The 18,018-nt window shown below is 41.6% G+C and overlaps 1 protein-coding gene across 10 annotated transcripts in view; it reads left to right on the top strand.

Annotated features, from left to right (window-relative positions):
* Positions 1-17,711, top strand: part of NTNG1 (netrin G1) — a 337,549-nt gene extending 319,838 nt beyond the window's left edge. For all 10 annotated transcript variants that reach the window (XM_058716355.1, XM_058716363.1, XM_058716359.1 and 7 more), the window contains one exon: positions 15,901-17,711. In XM_058716355.1, coding sequence (XP_058572338.1) covers positions 15,901-16,130 — 230 coding nt within the window. In that variant the 3' untranslated portion in view covers positions 16,131-17,711. The remainder of the gene's footprint in view (positions 1-15,900) is intronic.
* The last annotated feature ends 307 nt before the right edge of the window (positions 17,712-18,018 follow it).

Here is an 18,018-nt window from a genome sequence, read left to right as displayed (position 1 = left end):
GACAAAGAAAAGAGCTACAAGACAATGCCCTACCCTCAAATTGCATGTGTTTTCACGGAGGAGACAAGAAATGCATGTGGAAATGGGGTGTTCGTTGTAAGTTTTGAAGAGTCAAATAAACCTTGGCATTTACTGAAGGACTTTCTGTGTGTCAGGCACTGTGGTGGCTGCCTTATATGTATTAACTCCTTTAATACATATGTAAAAGTCCTATGAAGTGGATACCGGGTATTAAATTAGCTCCCTGTTGTGAATAAAACAAAGATTAGTTGAGCGACTTCATAAGATCATCCAGCAAGTATTTGGTGGAACCAAGGTTTAAATCCAGGCTGTTCAAACTCTATCTACAGTTAGAGTTAGATCTATGTCTAGATCTAGATCTTAGGCATCAAAGGCAGGGCTGGTGTCTGAAGGCTGAGGCAGAAATCTTCATGGTGGGGTGTCCATGAACTGGCTTTTTAAGGATGGGTGCGAGTTTAGGGAAGGACACACCAGGAGTAGAGGCTCTGACTCAGGGGCCAGCATGTGACAGCCAAGGAACAGGAGGTCAGAATGGACCAATGGTGCTTGGGGCCAGAGAGGCCTAAGTTCTAGTCCTGCCTCTGCTGCTGGGTTGCTGGTACAGCTTGGGTAAAATCCACGCATCTCCCATAAAATGGAAATAATAATAATAATAATAATAATAATAATAATAATAATAGCTATCCTGCCAGGCCAGTGGAATTATTTGGCAAAGTGACATATGCAAAGGTATCTTAATTATAATTTATTTTTGTTTGTCTTGTGCATATGTATGTGTTTAGGACAGTAAGTAGATTAGCCAACATTGGAAAGTTTATGTTGGGGAGTAAAAACAGACGATAGGGAGATTCTTAGCACATTGTGAAGGATTCTGACTACAACATTACCCAGTGAGCGAGGGGTATCATGTAAGCTCTGTGAGTTCAATCTGGCCATAGCACTTCTGCGCATTTGATTTGGGGAGAGAGAATAGACACAGTGGGAAGGTAGGTTAGAAGTAGAAAGGGAGGAATGGATATTATATATGACTTTTTTCTATGAAATTCATGTATTCATTCACTTGAGAATACTCAGGCAACCACTGAATACAGTCGGGTACTAGGCATGGTTCTAGGCATCACACATGCATTGAGGAACAAAACAGTCAAAATCCCGTTGATAGTCTAGAATAAGTCATTATTAATATAAAATTATGGTATATTCAAAAAAAGAATAATAAATGTCCAAGAAAATGAAACGTGTTAGAACAAGATATTTTCAGAGCACCTGGGTGGCTCAGCCGGTTAAGTGTCCAACTCTTGATTTCAGTTCAGGTCATGATTTCATGGTTCGTGAGTTTCAACCCCGTATTAGGCTCCAGGTTGGCTGTGCAGAGTCTGCTTGGGATTCTTTCTCTCTGCCTCTCCCCCGCTCATGCGCTTTCTCTCTCTCTCTCTCTCTCTCTCTCTCTCTCTCTCTCTCTCTCTCTCAATATAAATAAATAAACATAAAAAGAAAAAACTTAAAAAAAAAAGAACAAGGTATATTTCAAAGGCTCTTGTGTGATTTCTCTTTAACCAGCCCACCCAAATCGTATTCATTCCTGCTTAATCTAACTTTGGGTATGCCTTAGTCTGCTTCAAAGAGGAGGGCTAACATCTTTTCACTGTGTTTTAAATAATGTTCACAGCCTCCCAACTGTATCCAAACCAATTCCTACATTTTTTTTTTCTTTCTGCCTCTGAATCTGAAAGCCCCAGAAGGCACAGCTCACACATGTTGCTTGCTAGCCTCTTGATTTCGGGCTGACTAGCTCACCTCTCTCCTGAGACACATCTATGCTTTTCTTAGAAGACTTAAAATGTCCTTCTCTATACCTGCAATGACTTTATTTCCCCTTTTCAAATCATCCACTCTGGATTTGTTCTCATCCCTACACCTTTTAATTAACCTATTAAGAAAAGATTCCCTTGGATGTTAAGAAAGAACTGAGTAACTTTACCTTCTGCATCATGTTTGAAGTTTAGGTTTGGTAAAAGTTACGTTACACAGAATTATTTAAATTACTTATGAGCTAGTCTAGCATTCCTGTCTTACCAAAACATTTTCCTTAGAACACGCTTTGTCCCTCTTTCTCTTCATTAAAGAAAAATGAGCAAATAGATCTTCTTTTCAATGGGTAAGCAGTTGTTTTTTCTGTGTAAGGAACTGTAGGTGGGAAAGATGATTTTTTTTTTAATCAACAGGTATTTATTAAGCCCCAAAGAAGCTAGAAACAATTTTTTATTCAAATATTGTTTAATGTTTATTTATTTTTGAGAGAGAGGCAGAGCACAATCAGGGGAGAGGCAGAGAGAGAGGAAGACAGAGAATCTGAGGCAGGCTCCAGGCTCTGAGCTGTCAGCACAGAGTCCGAGGAGGGGCTCCAACTCACAAACTGTGAGATCATGACCTGAGCCAAAGTCAGATGCTTCACCAACTGAGCCACCCAGGTGCCCCAGAAGCTAGAAATTATTAATGATTAAAGTGAACTAGAAGACACAAGAACATACCCCATGTGAAGTTACATTATCCAAGGAATACATTGACCTACAAAAATAAACACCATTCCTGTGGCTTTCCCAGTCTATGTTTTTATTACAGGACTTTGAACAGAGCCCACACTTACAAAACTCTTAATAATAATCATTGAGCTGAATGATCTCTCATGCTCACAATAGCCCTTTGAGATGGCCTCTGTTACAGATGAAAAAATAGAGGCTCAGAAATTCAGCCATGAGTGGTGATGTCAGTATTCGAACCTAGGCCTTTGGACAAAACCAAAGTAAACAGTTAAACACTAAATTTTGCAGTTCAAATTTTGGATGTCTCGGGACTTTATCAATGGGAAAGGACAATGTGAACTGCAATGGGTCACCAATGACTTTATTGAAAAGATATGCTTATGACCCATCTATAATTGTAACCCCTTGTCTGTTTGGAACCTTGTTAATGTACTTTAGAACACTTAAATGTTTGGTCCCTGATGCAGTAGCAAGTACATTTTTGAAAATTAGCAGTCATTTTTACTTGGAGCTTGGCATCCCTAAATGACTCCTGTCATCATTCTGCACATTCTCTTGATTCCATAATGTTGTTTTCCTCACCTTGAATTTATTGACACCAATTCATTTTGCTTTGACACTGGCATTAACAGGGAAATGGCTTTGCTTCATCCAATTATAAAATCACCTCCCAAGACTTCGTTCGACATTGTCAGGAGGTGGTTATGGTGACAGCAAGGCCACAACAGACAAGAGTGAATTACAGTGATTCTCAGGGAAAAAAAAATCATTAAGAAAAGTTACTGCTGTGTGATTTCAGTAGCTATTTTTCATACTTAAATATCCCTGCTGTTTAAAAATCCTAAGAGGGCTTAGACCATATTTAGAACACTCCTGCCAAATATATATAGGAAAAATTAAGTCTCTAAGGAGTCATTTAGCTATAGCTTGACAAACAGGAACCTCAAATTATATTTTAGCTTTACACAGTGCTCAAAGGCATTGAAATTCTGTCTCAAAAAAAAAAAAACATGCATGTGAATTAATGACACAATTATCTCCTCTCAGTCGCAGATAACTTGGATTCTTAATGCCAAATATCAAAGGCCTACTGTAGTATTGCTCTACCTTCTCCTCAGAATGTGGACTGTTTTACAGATTTGCCTTCAGCATGGAATGAGGCTATATGGATTGTCTTTCACAATTCCCTCATCATTTCAAAGAACACCAAATCCTTTTACCTGCATTCTTCCATATGCCTGTGATGGTGTATCACCTCCATCCTAGTTCCACATAGAACAGTTCCATCTGGATGTTTTTTTAGCCTATGTTCCGAATTTGTCTAGTCACCTTCCAATCAAAACAAAACAAAACAAAACAAAACAAAACAAAAAGAGGGGCGCCTGGGTGGTTCAGTCGGTTGGGCGTCTGACTTCAGCTCAGGTCATGATCTCGCGGTTCAAGAGTTCGAGCCCTGCCTTGGGCTCTGTGCTGACAGCTCAGAGCCTGGAGCCTGCTTCAGATTCTGTGTTTCCCTCTCTCTCGGACCCTCCCCTGCTCGCACTCTGTCTCTCTCTCTCAAAAATAAATAAACATTAAAACAAAATTATAAAAAAAGAAAAAAAAAGGAAAGCCACTAATTTCCTTCAGGGCCATGTCTTTTCCACCTTTGGGTTACTCACATGGCCAAGATGATACTAAGGGCCAATACATTTTGCCTAATGAAAATTGAAGGGGGTGCTTCTGATGACTGAGCTCAGGTGGCCACTCTTGCTTCTTCACCTCCCTCCATCCCTTCCCCAGGCATAAACTGTATCATCGAAGGAAGAAACCCCAAATAAGTCACCATGCCTTTCCTTCTAGTGTTCTCCATTAGGAAAGCAGGAAAGGTCTGACCAGTCATGGTATGCAGGCTGAGCTGGAATGTCAAAGCTGCTCAGCACTTTTGCCAGGTGTCCCCTGTTAGCTTCCTGTCTTACTTCCCTGTCCTACTCCCTACCAAATATTCCAGCCCTACCTTCAATGTCTCGCTTTACCTCTCTCTGTCTCCTTGAGCTCAGGAGCTAGTCTTACCTCCTACTGCCCAGAAACAAAATGAGGCCATTAAGGGAAAGTTACCTCCACTTCCCATTCCAGCCAATAAGCTTTATATGCATGTGTATCAATATCTATCTACCAATCTACTTGTCTGTCTACTAAAATAGATATATGCCCACTGTTCAGAAAAAGGCAGAGAACAAAAGACACATTGTATTTACATGTTCAGTAAATAATTTATCGGGCATCAGTTTGGTGCCAGGGACAGTGCCCATTACTGACTTATAACCACAGTGAGCATGTTAGATGTGGTGCAGACACATACAAGGGGAGCCCATAAGTGTCTCCCACAGGTTCAAGGCACATGAAATATGTTTTCTTCCAGGGCAGTTAAGCTGGACTCTGAACCCCTATACTGGGATGGTAGTGGAGAATTCAGTTACAGTCATCACTGTGATCTGCCAATACAAGAATGCCCATGCATTTCATATCATCTGCACCGGTTAGCAGTGAGCAGGCCCTCAGGCTACAGATCCCTTTAACCCCAAGGGTTCTACAGCTTCCATCCATACCTGGCACTGTTTAGTCTTTGGCAAGGCAAGGAATCTCAGTGCTTGGGGCCTTTTTTTTTTTTTTTTTTTTAATATAATTTATTGTCAAGTTATCTACCATACAGTGTATACAGTGTGCTCTTGTTTTCAGGGTAGATTCCCATGATTCATCGCTTACATACAACACCCAGTGCTCATCCCAACAAGTACCCTCCTCAACGCCCATCTCCTATTTTCCCCTTCCCCCCATCAACCCTCAGTTTGTTCTCTGTATTTAAGAGTCTCTTATGGTTTGCCTCCCTTTTGAAACTATTTTTTCCCCTTCCCTCCTCTCATGGTCTTCCGTTAAGTTTCTGAAATTCCACACATGAGTGAAAACACTTGCGGCCTTCTTAGGATTGTGGGACTGTGTAGGAACTCTTTTTTCTTTTATGAGATAATTTGTTTTTGTAGTTTCAACTTTTTATTTAAATCCCAGTTAGTTAACATACTCCGAGATAATTTTTGGAGACATTTAAGATAACCAGCAGTTTGACTAGAAATATATATGAATAGCACAAATACTGAAATGTGGCAAAATTTGGTCACACGGATCATTTCTTACATGAATCACCTTTATCATCTCTGTAAAAGATGCCTTTTATGTTCTCAAGTAACAATAGCTCCTTTAATTAACATTTTTAATACTTTCAAAGGACTATATATTCTAGACAATTTGCAAAAAGTGAAAAGTCTAAAGATGAAAATTAAAATTACTAAAATCACCCATACTCCCACCAGCCAGAGATAAACACTGGTCGCATTTTGGTACAGTTTGTTCTAGTACTTCTTCTAAGGTCTGTATTACATAGGGCACGTGTAGGGGTGTATGTCTGTGCTTATGGAGATCATGCTGGATAAACATTTGTGCTGCTTTTCCTCCTGACATAGCGTCATGCCCTTTGAAATGGTGGTTTAGACCCTGATGTGTGTTGCATCGTGTGTGACTAAGCCTCCCAACAGGAGCCATCTTTCACCTCGGGCAAAAGAGTAGAGGCTGCACCTTTTTATTAAACTAGACAAGTGTGTTTTCTGATACCAGATGAGAAACTGTGTGATTTCTCAGCACGGTCTTTTGAGCACCTTGCCTGTGTCTCTGTCTGAAGGTGTTGACCTAAATAGGATTTCAATACATCATTAGTGATCGCTTTGGGAAAAGATACCCAGCCTTTGGCTTGTGGGATTCTCAGTGAATTAATTCTTTCTCAACATCAGCGGAGGGGTTTTTTTGGAGGGGGTGGTTGCAGAAGCTGAAAACTTGGGGGGTGTTTGGGCAGCGCCTCTCGCTCCTGCATTGGAGTCATCTGTGATTTCTCTCACGCTGGCTGTGTTGCTGCAAGCTGCAAACATAGGCTCCTTCAAAATGAACGTGGCTGTTTTTATGATGTTTTGAGCAGTGTTTCCTTGAACTGGACAAGAGCAAGTGTCACTCCCATAATCAGTGCCTTGAGATTAGATGAATATGAATAGAACGGCTTCTCTCTGATGTCAGAACCTGCTGTACTTCATTACCCACACATGTCTGAGCACCCAGCTGACAGCTCCCACATTGTTCCCGACGGCCCCTTCAGCTCTGCTCCTTGGCCTCATTACACCGAAACCAAGTAGACTGGATGCTGTCACATGGGCATTTTGCCACCAGCACCACTGTCCCCAGATGGATAGAGATGCAGCACACAGGGTAGGCTGATAGCAGGAAGGCAAAAATGTTTCCAATGGATGGCCCCCACGTTGCAGTCTAGCTCCTGGTTTGCATCTGTATCTATCCCTGCCTCACCAAAGCAGAGGCTAAAGGTGGGCTGTGGGGTGGTACCCTCCCTGTTCCCCTGAAAACACACCTTCTGTACTCTGATCAGTACCCGAGAAGGTACATTGTGAGTACACAAGTCACCTTTGAACAGACGGGAACTGTGCACCCAAGCCAACTCACAGAACTGTTGTGGAGTACACAACAGTTGGATATAAATAAATATTCAAGGACTGAACATTTGACCCCACAGGGGACACATAGATGCATCTTTGAGGGAGGACATTTGCTTCCATTTTCACTTCAGTGCCTTGAATTGAATAGGTAGTGATGAAATCCTCATCTGGCAGAGATAGGAGCAACAGCTCACTCTTCAACCCAGGCTTCTAACACTTGGCAGGGATTGGAAAGGTACTGAACATTAACAAAGTATACTTAGGTTATGTTTTATATTTTTTTAAATATAAAATATTTATGTGGGATATAAATATATCCCACATAAATAAATATTTTATATTTTAAATATAAAATATATGTGGGACCTCCACATAACTTATCTTGAGGGTCCCAACAACTGTGAGGTGGGTGAACAGGACAAGCGTTATTACTCTTGCTTCAGAAATGAAGAAAGAGAGCCGCAAAGAGGTTAAATGATTTCCCCAATTCACGCAGCCCATTAACTACAGAGACCAGTCTTGAATCACAAGTTCTCTTTGCCTCATTCTCTTCATACCATCTCATGCTTATAGTACAAGTCAGGAGAAAAACTATTCCTGCACTAGACAAGACTGACAAGCAAAACCAGTCAAGCAAAAAAAGCCACCTGAGTCATCACCAGGACTAATACTGGAGACGTCCAACAATCATCACGTATTTCATCAAAAAGAAGAGGAATTCCTCACTCTTTGCCTTTTCAGACAATAGGCTTACCATGATAATATGCATGCAAATCATAAAGTTCAAGAGAACTTTAGAAATACCTATGTCAAACTCTTCCCCTAACTCTGTAGCTGTCATCAGAATGTAAGCTCCCCAGAAGCAGCTGCATTGTCCACCTGGCTCCCGCTATGTGCCCATCGTCGAGAACAGTGACTGGTGGGATGATGGATGGATGGATGGATGGATGGATGGATGGATGGTTGGATGGATGTGGGGATGGATGGATGTGTGGATGGATGTGTGGATGGATGGATGGATGGATGTGTGGATGGATGTGTGGATGGATGGATGGATGGATGGATGGATGGATGGATGGATAGATGTCACTAAGTGGCTTCATGATATGTCCAAAGCCTCACAGCATAATGATGGCTAGTCAGACCCAAAACTCATGTTTCATGCCTCTTAATGTTTTCTCCACCATACATCTACCAGTCATAGCCAGACACAAGTGAGAAGAGATGGAGGGAAATGCAGTTAGAGTACCCAGAATTCAAAAAAAGCCCATTAGACCATGGTCTGCAAAGTTTTTTCTATACCCCAGGAGCTAACCTGTAGGTTCAGTTTTATAGCTCACAGCTCACAAGTTAGTATAACAGCCACCAAGGCTGAATAAATGGGTCATAATCATAGCTCTTCATCTCCCTGCCACAAAATCTCAAATGTCTAAATCAGAATTGAATGTTTCACACATGCCTTTGTTATTAGCCTGTTTGGTAGAGGTTATTCACTCTTTGACGTTTCTTTGAAAAGGACGGGAACAATTTGGAACATCTTTCCCTCGGCAATCCTGGGCTTGTTTCAGGTGGTGAAGGTAGAGGTCACTTTATTAATACAACCATCAAGGAAGGCTGTCATGGCAACGCATTGCATCGATCCCTTGAAGTGCCTGAGACAAAGCCAAAAAGAGAAACTTTCAAGTCTATAAATACAGACCCAGCATTGCTCAAGCATAGCAACTCACTGACAGGGTGAACCTAAATGTATAGCTTTGAACAAGACCCAAACAGAGAAAAGAAAACTTCCCTTTTGTAATGTAATGGATCATCATGACCATAACGGGAATAAGTGACCCTTCAGGTCAGAAAAGAAAAGAAGACTAGAGCAAGCAGCAGCATTAAGTTCTGGCTGGTGCCCATTTTGAGCATAGGGATCCTTCTCTATGTCTGCTTTTCCATTCCTTCCAGAAAGGACTAATAGAGGGAAAAGGAATCAAACTCTCATAATGCACATTTTGACAAGAGATTGCAGTTGGGGAATAGGAAATGTGTATGACAAGGAACCTACAAAAAAGGTAAAGAATTGAATAATTTGGGGGTGCCTGGGTGGCTCAGTCAGTTAAGCATCCAACTTTGGCTCAGGTCATGATCTCACGGTTTGTGAGTTTGAGCCCTGCATTGCTTTCTGCTGTCAGCACAGAGCCAAATTCAGATCTTCTGCCTGCCCCTCTCTCTCCACCCCTCCCCTGCCCCCTCTTTCTCAAAAAAAAAAAAAAAAAACTTAAAAAAATTGAATAGTTAACTACATCCCAGTGGCTCATTATTCAAGCTAGAAAAAAAATAAGTAGCAAAAAAGGGAGGAAGAAATGCTGCGCATTCCTGTTTTTTCACTTTGAAAATTCTGAGTGTTCTTAGAAACTCATAGCAATTGTGGAAGCCTATTTATCTACCATTGTAGCTTGCTTACTGAAGGTGTGATCAGAGCTATTATAACACCTTGCCAACCACAAACTTTCCACCAGGATTCCACGCTTCATCTTTTAGCCGTGTAACTGTTCGGGTCTAACATTAATATTGTAACCTTTCTACCAAGGGCCACAGATCATTTGGGTCACTCTACTTGAAAGCATTCCTGATATTGAAATGTCAGGGGGTTATAGATTATATGGTGTGATATTGGACACACCATACATGAATTATTTTTATCAATTGTAAAATTATCCTTCAGAATATGGCCAAACTATTACCAAAGAAGGATTAGCTTATCCAGTATCTAAGGATATCATAATAAAAGGTATCATAATAAAAACAATGGTGTCTAACAAATAGCAATTTGCATCCAATACTGGATCAAGTGTTGGAAAAGGGATTGAAAAACAAACCTTCCCTGTTTACCAAGGTCACACACTCTTAGATTATCAATAGCGGTAAGGAAAAAATCAGAACATGTTTAATGTAAATACTTCCCAAAATAAGGACAAATCCACACAGAAGGGCACCAAGTAAAGGAAGTGATAACTGCAAAAACTCCCCGGTTGGATTTTTAATCTGCAGTGACATGCCAGACAAGATGGCGATGATGACAGGACTGTAAATGGCTGTTCATCCTCATGCCAGTTCTATCAGCTGGTGGTGGATGCCTGAAACCTTATGTTGCAAGAAATCCTGAAGTGTGATGCAAGAGAGTGCCATGGATAAGTAGCTATGTCTTCTCCATGGAGGAAGAGGAAATGGCAGCATATGCAGCATATTTGCTGTTCCCAAACCAGACCTCTGCTATTTTTGGTTATATTTATGTCTGAGCTGATTGGTATTTGGGGCTCTCCTAGAATGCGGTAGAAGTCTAGAAGATGTGAGATTCGATCCTGTCAACAAACACCTCAACCTAGGCACAGTGTGGTCTGACAGCAGAACAGCCGACAATACAATATGAAGGTCAAAACAAGTGACAACCTACTGAGGATTACAGAGGTGAATTATATTGTCTTGAGGAGCACAGGGTGCACACTGTACACCACCATTTACTGCGTTTCTCCTGAATGTTCTATTCTATGTAAAGAGCAGTAATCGGCAAATCAAGAGACCTGATTCAGCTCTAGTTCTTCCCTAAATTGCATTTGGTTTCCTCATCTAGAACTTGCCTAGTTTCTGGAGTCTCCTCAAGCTCTGATTTTACTGTTTCTAACAGGGCAAAGTAGAACAAATTATATGACAAGGCTGATTTTGGTTCCTCTCTCCTACTCTTTAATTATGAACAGCACTCAAGGGTCTGTCTTAGATCCCAAGCTTCTGTATTTACTCCCCTCCAAGGATAATCCACTCTTACATTTCAACTTCAAGTACTTATAGTTGCCTCTAACTCCCAAGCTGCACACCTACAAACTCAAAATCCTCTGTGACCTAGAATCACCAAGACATCTTCATTCTCCTTTGCCCGGTATGTGTAAAGACAACTCCTCCTCATTGCCTGGCTGACACCCCCATTCAGAAATTCATCATGTTACCATCAGCGTTAATTGAAGAGAGATTCTTTGTTGTGGGGGCTGTCCTGTGCATTGAGGGATATTTAGCAGCCTCTCTGGCCTCTGTCCGGTAGCGGGCCCTGAGATGTGACAGCCAAACATCTGTAGACATCGTCAAGTGTCTGCAGGGAGACAATGTCATCCACTGTGGAAAACCACTGCTTTAGACTGACAACCAAAGACCTCGGTGAAATGTTAGCTCTTTAAATTTCTTCAATCCTTTTTTAAATTATTCTGAAATCCCTTCTTACCAGATTCAATCAAGAATCAAATGCTTATTTTTAAATTTCTTTCACCCAACTCAAAGTGCCCTTCCTCTCATACTCTGCCAGTCTGTTTATCCCTAGACAGAGTCAACCACAGCAGGAAAACTTCTAGGCTTAATTTTATACCCTCATATGATCACTGCATTTTGTTGACATCTTTTCTTCTCAGAACGCTTCATGATCTTTCATTCTCTTCCTGTGACCTAAATGCTGATATTCTTCAGTTTTCCAACTGGTTCCTTCATTTCTCCTTGCTGTGTATTCCACCAAGATCCGGTCTTGGTGATGACCACCATCACTCCTGCTCCAAACCTGTATCTCCAAGATGACCCACCTCCTGAATGGTTAATTAATTTTTCCAACTAATAACAAGACCCCTAAAGAAGACCCTACAGACCCCTCAGAGTCAATAGGTCCAAGAAAAGTGCATTTTCATCCCTGACCAAAGTCTTCCTCCAATCTACATTTCTTAATAAATTACATTATAATGCATCCAAATACTGAAAATTACCCATTTCAAATCACCTGTGTCCAAATCTTCCCCTTCTCTCTCCCCAGTGCTCTAACCAGACCAAGCCCATTGTACTGAAGCATCTGGGTTGCATGGCTGGCTCCATGCAAAGGTCAGCCTCCAGTCTGTCCTTTCTCTGGCCAAGCCTCATCTGTCTATTTCCCCCTTAAAACCCTGCCCTGGTCATAGGTCTTTGATGGCTCCCCATTGCCTGTTATTTAAACGCTGTGTTGTGTGTTATGTAGAGCTTACACAGTCATCAGGCCACAACCTACCTTTCTAGTCTCCATTTTCCCTGTGCACATCCAACATTCCAGCCACTGCAGTCCACTCACCATTCACTAGCGTGTCCCATGCATCTCTCACTCAGGCTCCTGTCAGGAAACTGAAACCACACTAGGCATTTTGACAGAATTTATCAAAGGAAATCATTAAACAGGTGTTTTGGAATTTAGAAATGAGAGCCCCTGAAGTCACTCAGAGATAGTAACTGTGTAAGCAGGGAGCAGCACCACTCCCAGGCAGAGGGCTTACAGGGAAGGGGATGGGTTATTAGAAACTAGAAGTACAGGGGGAGACCGCACAGACATGGAACGTGCATCTCTGAGGAGATGTAATGCCTGGCTGCTCCTAGTACCTCTGCAACATGGGCAAGGGCCCCTTGGAGCTAAGCTCAAACCTCTAGGAAAGGAATGCTGCTGGGTTGGTGCAGGGACCTTCTAAGGGTGAGATAAAGCTGGTTCTGAGTAAAGCTATGCACTGGGACCAAATGCTGCAATTGGGATGAAGGGCCATGGTGGGGCAACAATGTTAGGAAGAGCCATCAAATGGGAAAAGGGAAATCTCTTCACCTTCTCCAGTGCCTCTAGTGCCCCCTGTTGGTGGAAGCCAGGAGACAATTTGGAGAAGGAAGGGTGGGTTTAGAGTTGAGAGACAATTGCTTAATAACCAGCACTCTGCACTTCCCTGTCTCCTTATCCATACTCATACAGCTTCCTCATCCATAATGCTCTTCCAACCAATATCTGCCTGGAGTACACCATTGTTTAAATACAATCTCCTTTCTAATCTTCTCTAATTTTCCCCCAAATAATTATTTCCACTAGCATTTTGCAAATATTTCCTTTCTAGTCTTCTTTGGTCTCACAGTTACTTGTGTATGTTCATTTTATTTGTTTTCTGCCAAACTGTGAACTTCTTTAGGGCAGGTAGAGTTACAACCATAGAATGGAGCAGGGTGCCTGTCACACAACAGATGTTGGCTGAGATGGATGGAATCAATAAAGGCATGTCAATGAAATTAATATTAGATCACTTCTTGTACATATTTTATCTTCCCAACCAGACTTGAACTCCATAAGAGCAGAGTTCACGCTTTATAATATTTTTAAAAAACTTTTTCATGGTGTTCAGTACAAGGCTTCATATGCTGAAGAAGAGCTCAGTGATATTTGTTAACCACCTAGTTTATTCGTTAAGCATCACAAATTTGGTTCAAAAAGACATGAAGTTGGAGAATAGATGTATGAAGAGCAGGTAAGATCTGTAGTTAGGTTTAGACGTGCTTCTAGCACATGACTCCAACAAAGTGCTGTTCATACGCTGAAGTTCTGTGTTTGTTGAATAGCACAATCGGGAGACTAAATGTAAAATGTCTTATAGTGAATTGTAAAGTGATAAAATATATTCTAGGTTTGATTTCTGTTTACCTCCTACAGAAAAATAGATATCCCCAATTCACGGTATTATGAATCCTGGGTTACATCTCTTCCTTGCATATTTATTGAATTTCTCACACTTCCCAACATCAACTAGCAGATTATTTAAATGTAGGGAAGGTATTGAATCTGAACTTAATCACCAGCTTCTTGAAAAAAGAAAAAAAAGAAATAAAGAAAGAAACCTCTGTTCAACTGATTTACATTCAAGTCCAAGAAGAAAAATAGCTTTTTTTTTTAAGGGGAGCAATATTTAATTAACTATTGATTTCTTCTCAATTATTCAAGGCAAGCAATTATCGATATTGATGGAACAGATATTTCCCTACCTCCAGTGCCCAAATGAAAGGAAATATCCCATTCAGCAATCTGCTGCCTGGAACAAGAAATGCTGAGAATCTTTAACTTTAAATGGAAACAGTTATTTGGATCTGTTTATTCCATGTTGCCCCAATTAAACAGATATTTCCTGAAGTGTAAGCAAAACAAAATCCTGAAAACCTAGGTATGCTTCTCAAATTAACAACAACCATCTCTGACCATGGGTGTAACCATTCTACCCTTGTAGATTTTGCCTCGCAGCCACAGATCTTGGCATTTTTTTAACCATGACACATAAAATACCATCATTTGGGTCTAATATTCAAGATTTCTACCACCTAATGAGAGGTAGCTTAAATAATCATTAGAACCCCTGAGACACTACCGTGTATATCAATATTTTGAGCCTCAAGGATTTGGTAGGCCTTAATAGTCACTTCTGACATTTACAGACAGCAAATGTGGGTACATTTGAAAATTATACCAGTGAGTGATGCAGCTGCCTTAGAGGTTGCCAAAGAGTTACTGTGGAAGAAGGTAAAAGAAGGCCTTGTTTAGGGCACTTTGTTATGAACTCTGTGAGTGTCCGCTACCATCATTCCTCAGCTCATTTGCACACAGGGCATTAGCACATTTGTGTGTAAGAAGCTTCTTTTGAAGGTGACATGACTGCTGAACATGATTAATGGACAAGCAACATTCTCTATTGAATTACTACTTGGGAGGTTTTTTTTTTTAATACTTTGCACTTGATAATAATATTAAGTGTGTGTGTGCGTGCGTGTGTGTGTGTGTGTGTGTGTATGTGTGTGTCTGTGTTTAATTCACCTGGTACCCCTGGGGAAATTTGACCATGACATTTTTTAAAAATGAAAAATGTTATAATTTATAAGAATCTATTTTTTGTGCTCTGCCCCTACCCCCAACTCCAGAGTGGTTCTATATATTAAGTGCTTAAGCAGCATATGTTGCTGGGAAGTGTTCTTGGCTCTTTTACTCTGTTATTATTTTAATTTCCCTGGGTCCTATTTAACATTCTGCTAAATCAGTGAAACCTTGATTATCTAAAAGAATAGGAGACATGGAATTAATGAGGATAACCAGAACTTTGAAATAAGTAATTATTAGAGATGAAAATTACATGACAGGGACCATGAATGAATTGCAGTGTCTGGAATTGCTTGCTTGATTTATTCAAACGGATTCTATTAATTGATGGACAGAGTGAAATTTTGGTAATCAGGGTTTCATCACCGCATTTTTTACTATTCGGGGAAATCAAGGTAACCTTGGACTCTATTTCCCATATTTACATGGCGATGAATATCCTAATAGGGCTGTCAGGGGTAAATATGATCGCTCGTCCTCCCTCTCCTCCCACAAAACCACTTTCTCTCTTCTGATCTGGCTGCCCGCCTGCCTGGAGCATGCTGCCTGTCCCCTGACCGGTCCCCTCTCCCCTCTTGCTTCCCTGTTGGCTCGGTCTTCCTGCATGAAGTGGCTGGAATCACCTGCAGGGAGAATGGCCCACCCCTTAGAGGTTCTTGGTCATTTCAGCAATACTGCTTTGCATTTTAACTTCCATTCACCTGGCTTCAAAACTCTGCATTCTTGTACGGGGCACTCGCTCTTTAAAAACCCGGGAGGTCACAACAGGTCCCAGTTCTATGAAGAGAAGATACTGCCAAACCAGGAGTATTACATTCCTTCGTATTCGATAGCCTGAAATGGACAATGATACCATCCAGGATTGCAGCAAAAATCTATACGAAAAGGACAAATATGATAATTAAAAAAAAAAAAAAAAGGCAGCGGACTACATTCGTTTGGAAACTGGAGTCACATGCTTAGTTTGTGGAGGGGAGGGGGGAAGCACAAGATCGATAGAGATTTTTTTAAGCTGAAAAACACGATGTACTAGATGAACTTAAATTGATTCTGCTTCTCCTCCCCGCGCCCCGCCCCACCCCCACCCCTCGTTCTGCAGCGAATGTCTGCGACAACGAGCTCCTGCACTGCCAGAACGGAGGGACGTGCCACAACAACGTGCGCTGCCTGTGTCCGGCCGCGTACACGGGCATCCTGTGCGAGAAGCTGCGGTGCGAGGAGGCGGGCAGCTGCGGCTCCGACTCGGGCCAGGGGGCGCCCCCTCCCGGCTCCCCGGCGCTGCTGCTGCTGGCCGCGCTGCTGGGCACAGCCAGCCCCCTGCTGTTCTAGATGGGCCACCAGCCACCGGCCGGAGCGCGTGCCCGCCCGGGAGGGGGAGCCAACGCAACGCGAGCATTCGCTGCTAACATAGGAAACACACACTCAGACACCCCACTCAAACACCGTGTACAAACTAAGAAGGCCTAACTGAACTAAGCCATATTTATCAGCCGTGGACAGCACATCCTGAGTCAAGACTGTTACTTTCTGACTCCAGAGGAGTTGGCAGCTGTTGATACCATCACCGCAAATCACATTGCCAGCTGCAGAGCATTATTGCCGATCGGAAAGGCTGTGACAGCCCCTGAAACAGGAAGGACAACAAACAAATCAAGCAACCTAAAAACATTCGCTACTCGCCCGCGGGGTGCCCCAGCACCACTGGCCCGGTGTGTGGACCAACCAAATAGAAGCATTCTTTGCTGGCAGTGCACTGTGGGTATAAGGAAATCTGTTACAAGCTGCCATATTGGCCTGCTTCAGTCCCTGAACCCCTTCCAACCTGTGCTTTAGTGAACGTTGCTCTGTAACCCTTGTTGGTTGAAAGATTTCTTTGTCTGATGTTAGTAATGCACATGTGTAACAACCCCCTCCAAAAGCTCAAGCCAGTCATACCCTGTATATCTTAGCAGCACTGAGTTATCCCAGTGCAAGCACACATCCACTGTCCAAGAGTGGCTATAGGAAAAAAAGAAAAAAAAGAAAAAAAAAAAAAAAGAAAGTGTATCTATCCTTTTGTATTCAAATGAAGTTATTTTTCTTGAAATACTGTAATATGTAGATTTTTTGTATTCTGGCCAATTTGTGTTACCAGACAATCTGTTGATGTATCTAATTCGAATCAGCAAAGACTGACATTTTATTTTGTCCTCTTCGGTTCTGTTTTGTTTCATTGTGCAGAGATCTCTCTGTAAGGGCAACGAACGTGCTGGCATCAAAGAATATCAGTTTACATATAATAACAAGTGTAATAAGATTCCACCAAAGGACATTCTAAGTGTTTTCTTGTTGCTTTAACACTGGAAGATTTAAAGAATAAAAATTCCTGCGTAAATGATTTCAGGAATTTGTATTGCAATTTCTTAAGATGAATGGAGCAGCCAGCGAGCAGTTCCACACTCACTTTACTGGTTTCTCTGTGGACTGAATACATTCAGCTGATGAATTTAGTACCCAGGAAGATGGATTGATGTTCACTAGCTTGGACAACTTCTGCAAAACATGAGACTATTTCCACTTGGGAAAAAATTATAACAGCAAAAAAAAAAAAAAAAAGTCTAAATGATTGCCAAGATTATGCCAAAGCCTGTTGGCAGAGTACTAAGAGACTTTGATTTTTTAAGTCATGCTATTTTCACAGATTGATGTGATCGTGTGACTCTAGGGATGCTGATCTATGTATCTTTGCAAATACAGTGTTTACATGGAGTATCATGAGAGAAAACCTGGAGAACCAGGAAATTCGCAGGGAATTTGAGTGATTAGCAATTTGAATATCTTCAGACTTAGTATTTAGAGGAAATATCAAAATATACAGCAGCAAGTAGACATGACTGCTGTTCCTGAGAATAAAGTTTGTTTTAAGTACCACCCGAGGTGTAATAAATTGTTTCTGCCTTTTATCAGGCCAATTACTGTGCAAGGCAGCAAGGGGAGGTGGGTGCGGGAGAACCCTCGCAAACTTTCACAGTGGCTCAAAGAGTGTGTGTTCCGTTCCCGGCACACTGTTGTCCTACAGGTTACAAGCGTGTTAGCAGCAGCATCTCCTGGAATCAAAAACAATTTTCAGCCCAAGCCAGAGTCTTAAGGACAACCAAGTCCTACCTGACTCGGCAGAGCAATAATCCATGATAGTGTTAGGTTGGAAGCGGCTTCTAGTCTGAATTCTTTACCCTAC

This window comes from Neofelis nebulosa, chromosome 2 (assembly GCF_028018385.1).
Source record: "Neofelis nebulosa isolate mNeoNeb1 chromosome 2, mNeoNeb1.pri, whole genome shotgun sequence".
NCBI classification, from domain to species: Eukaryota; Metazoa; Chordata; class Mammalia; order Carnivora; family Felidae; genus Neofelis; species Neofelis nebulosa.
This window is presented reverse-complemented; position numbering and strand designations above follow the sequence as displayed.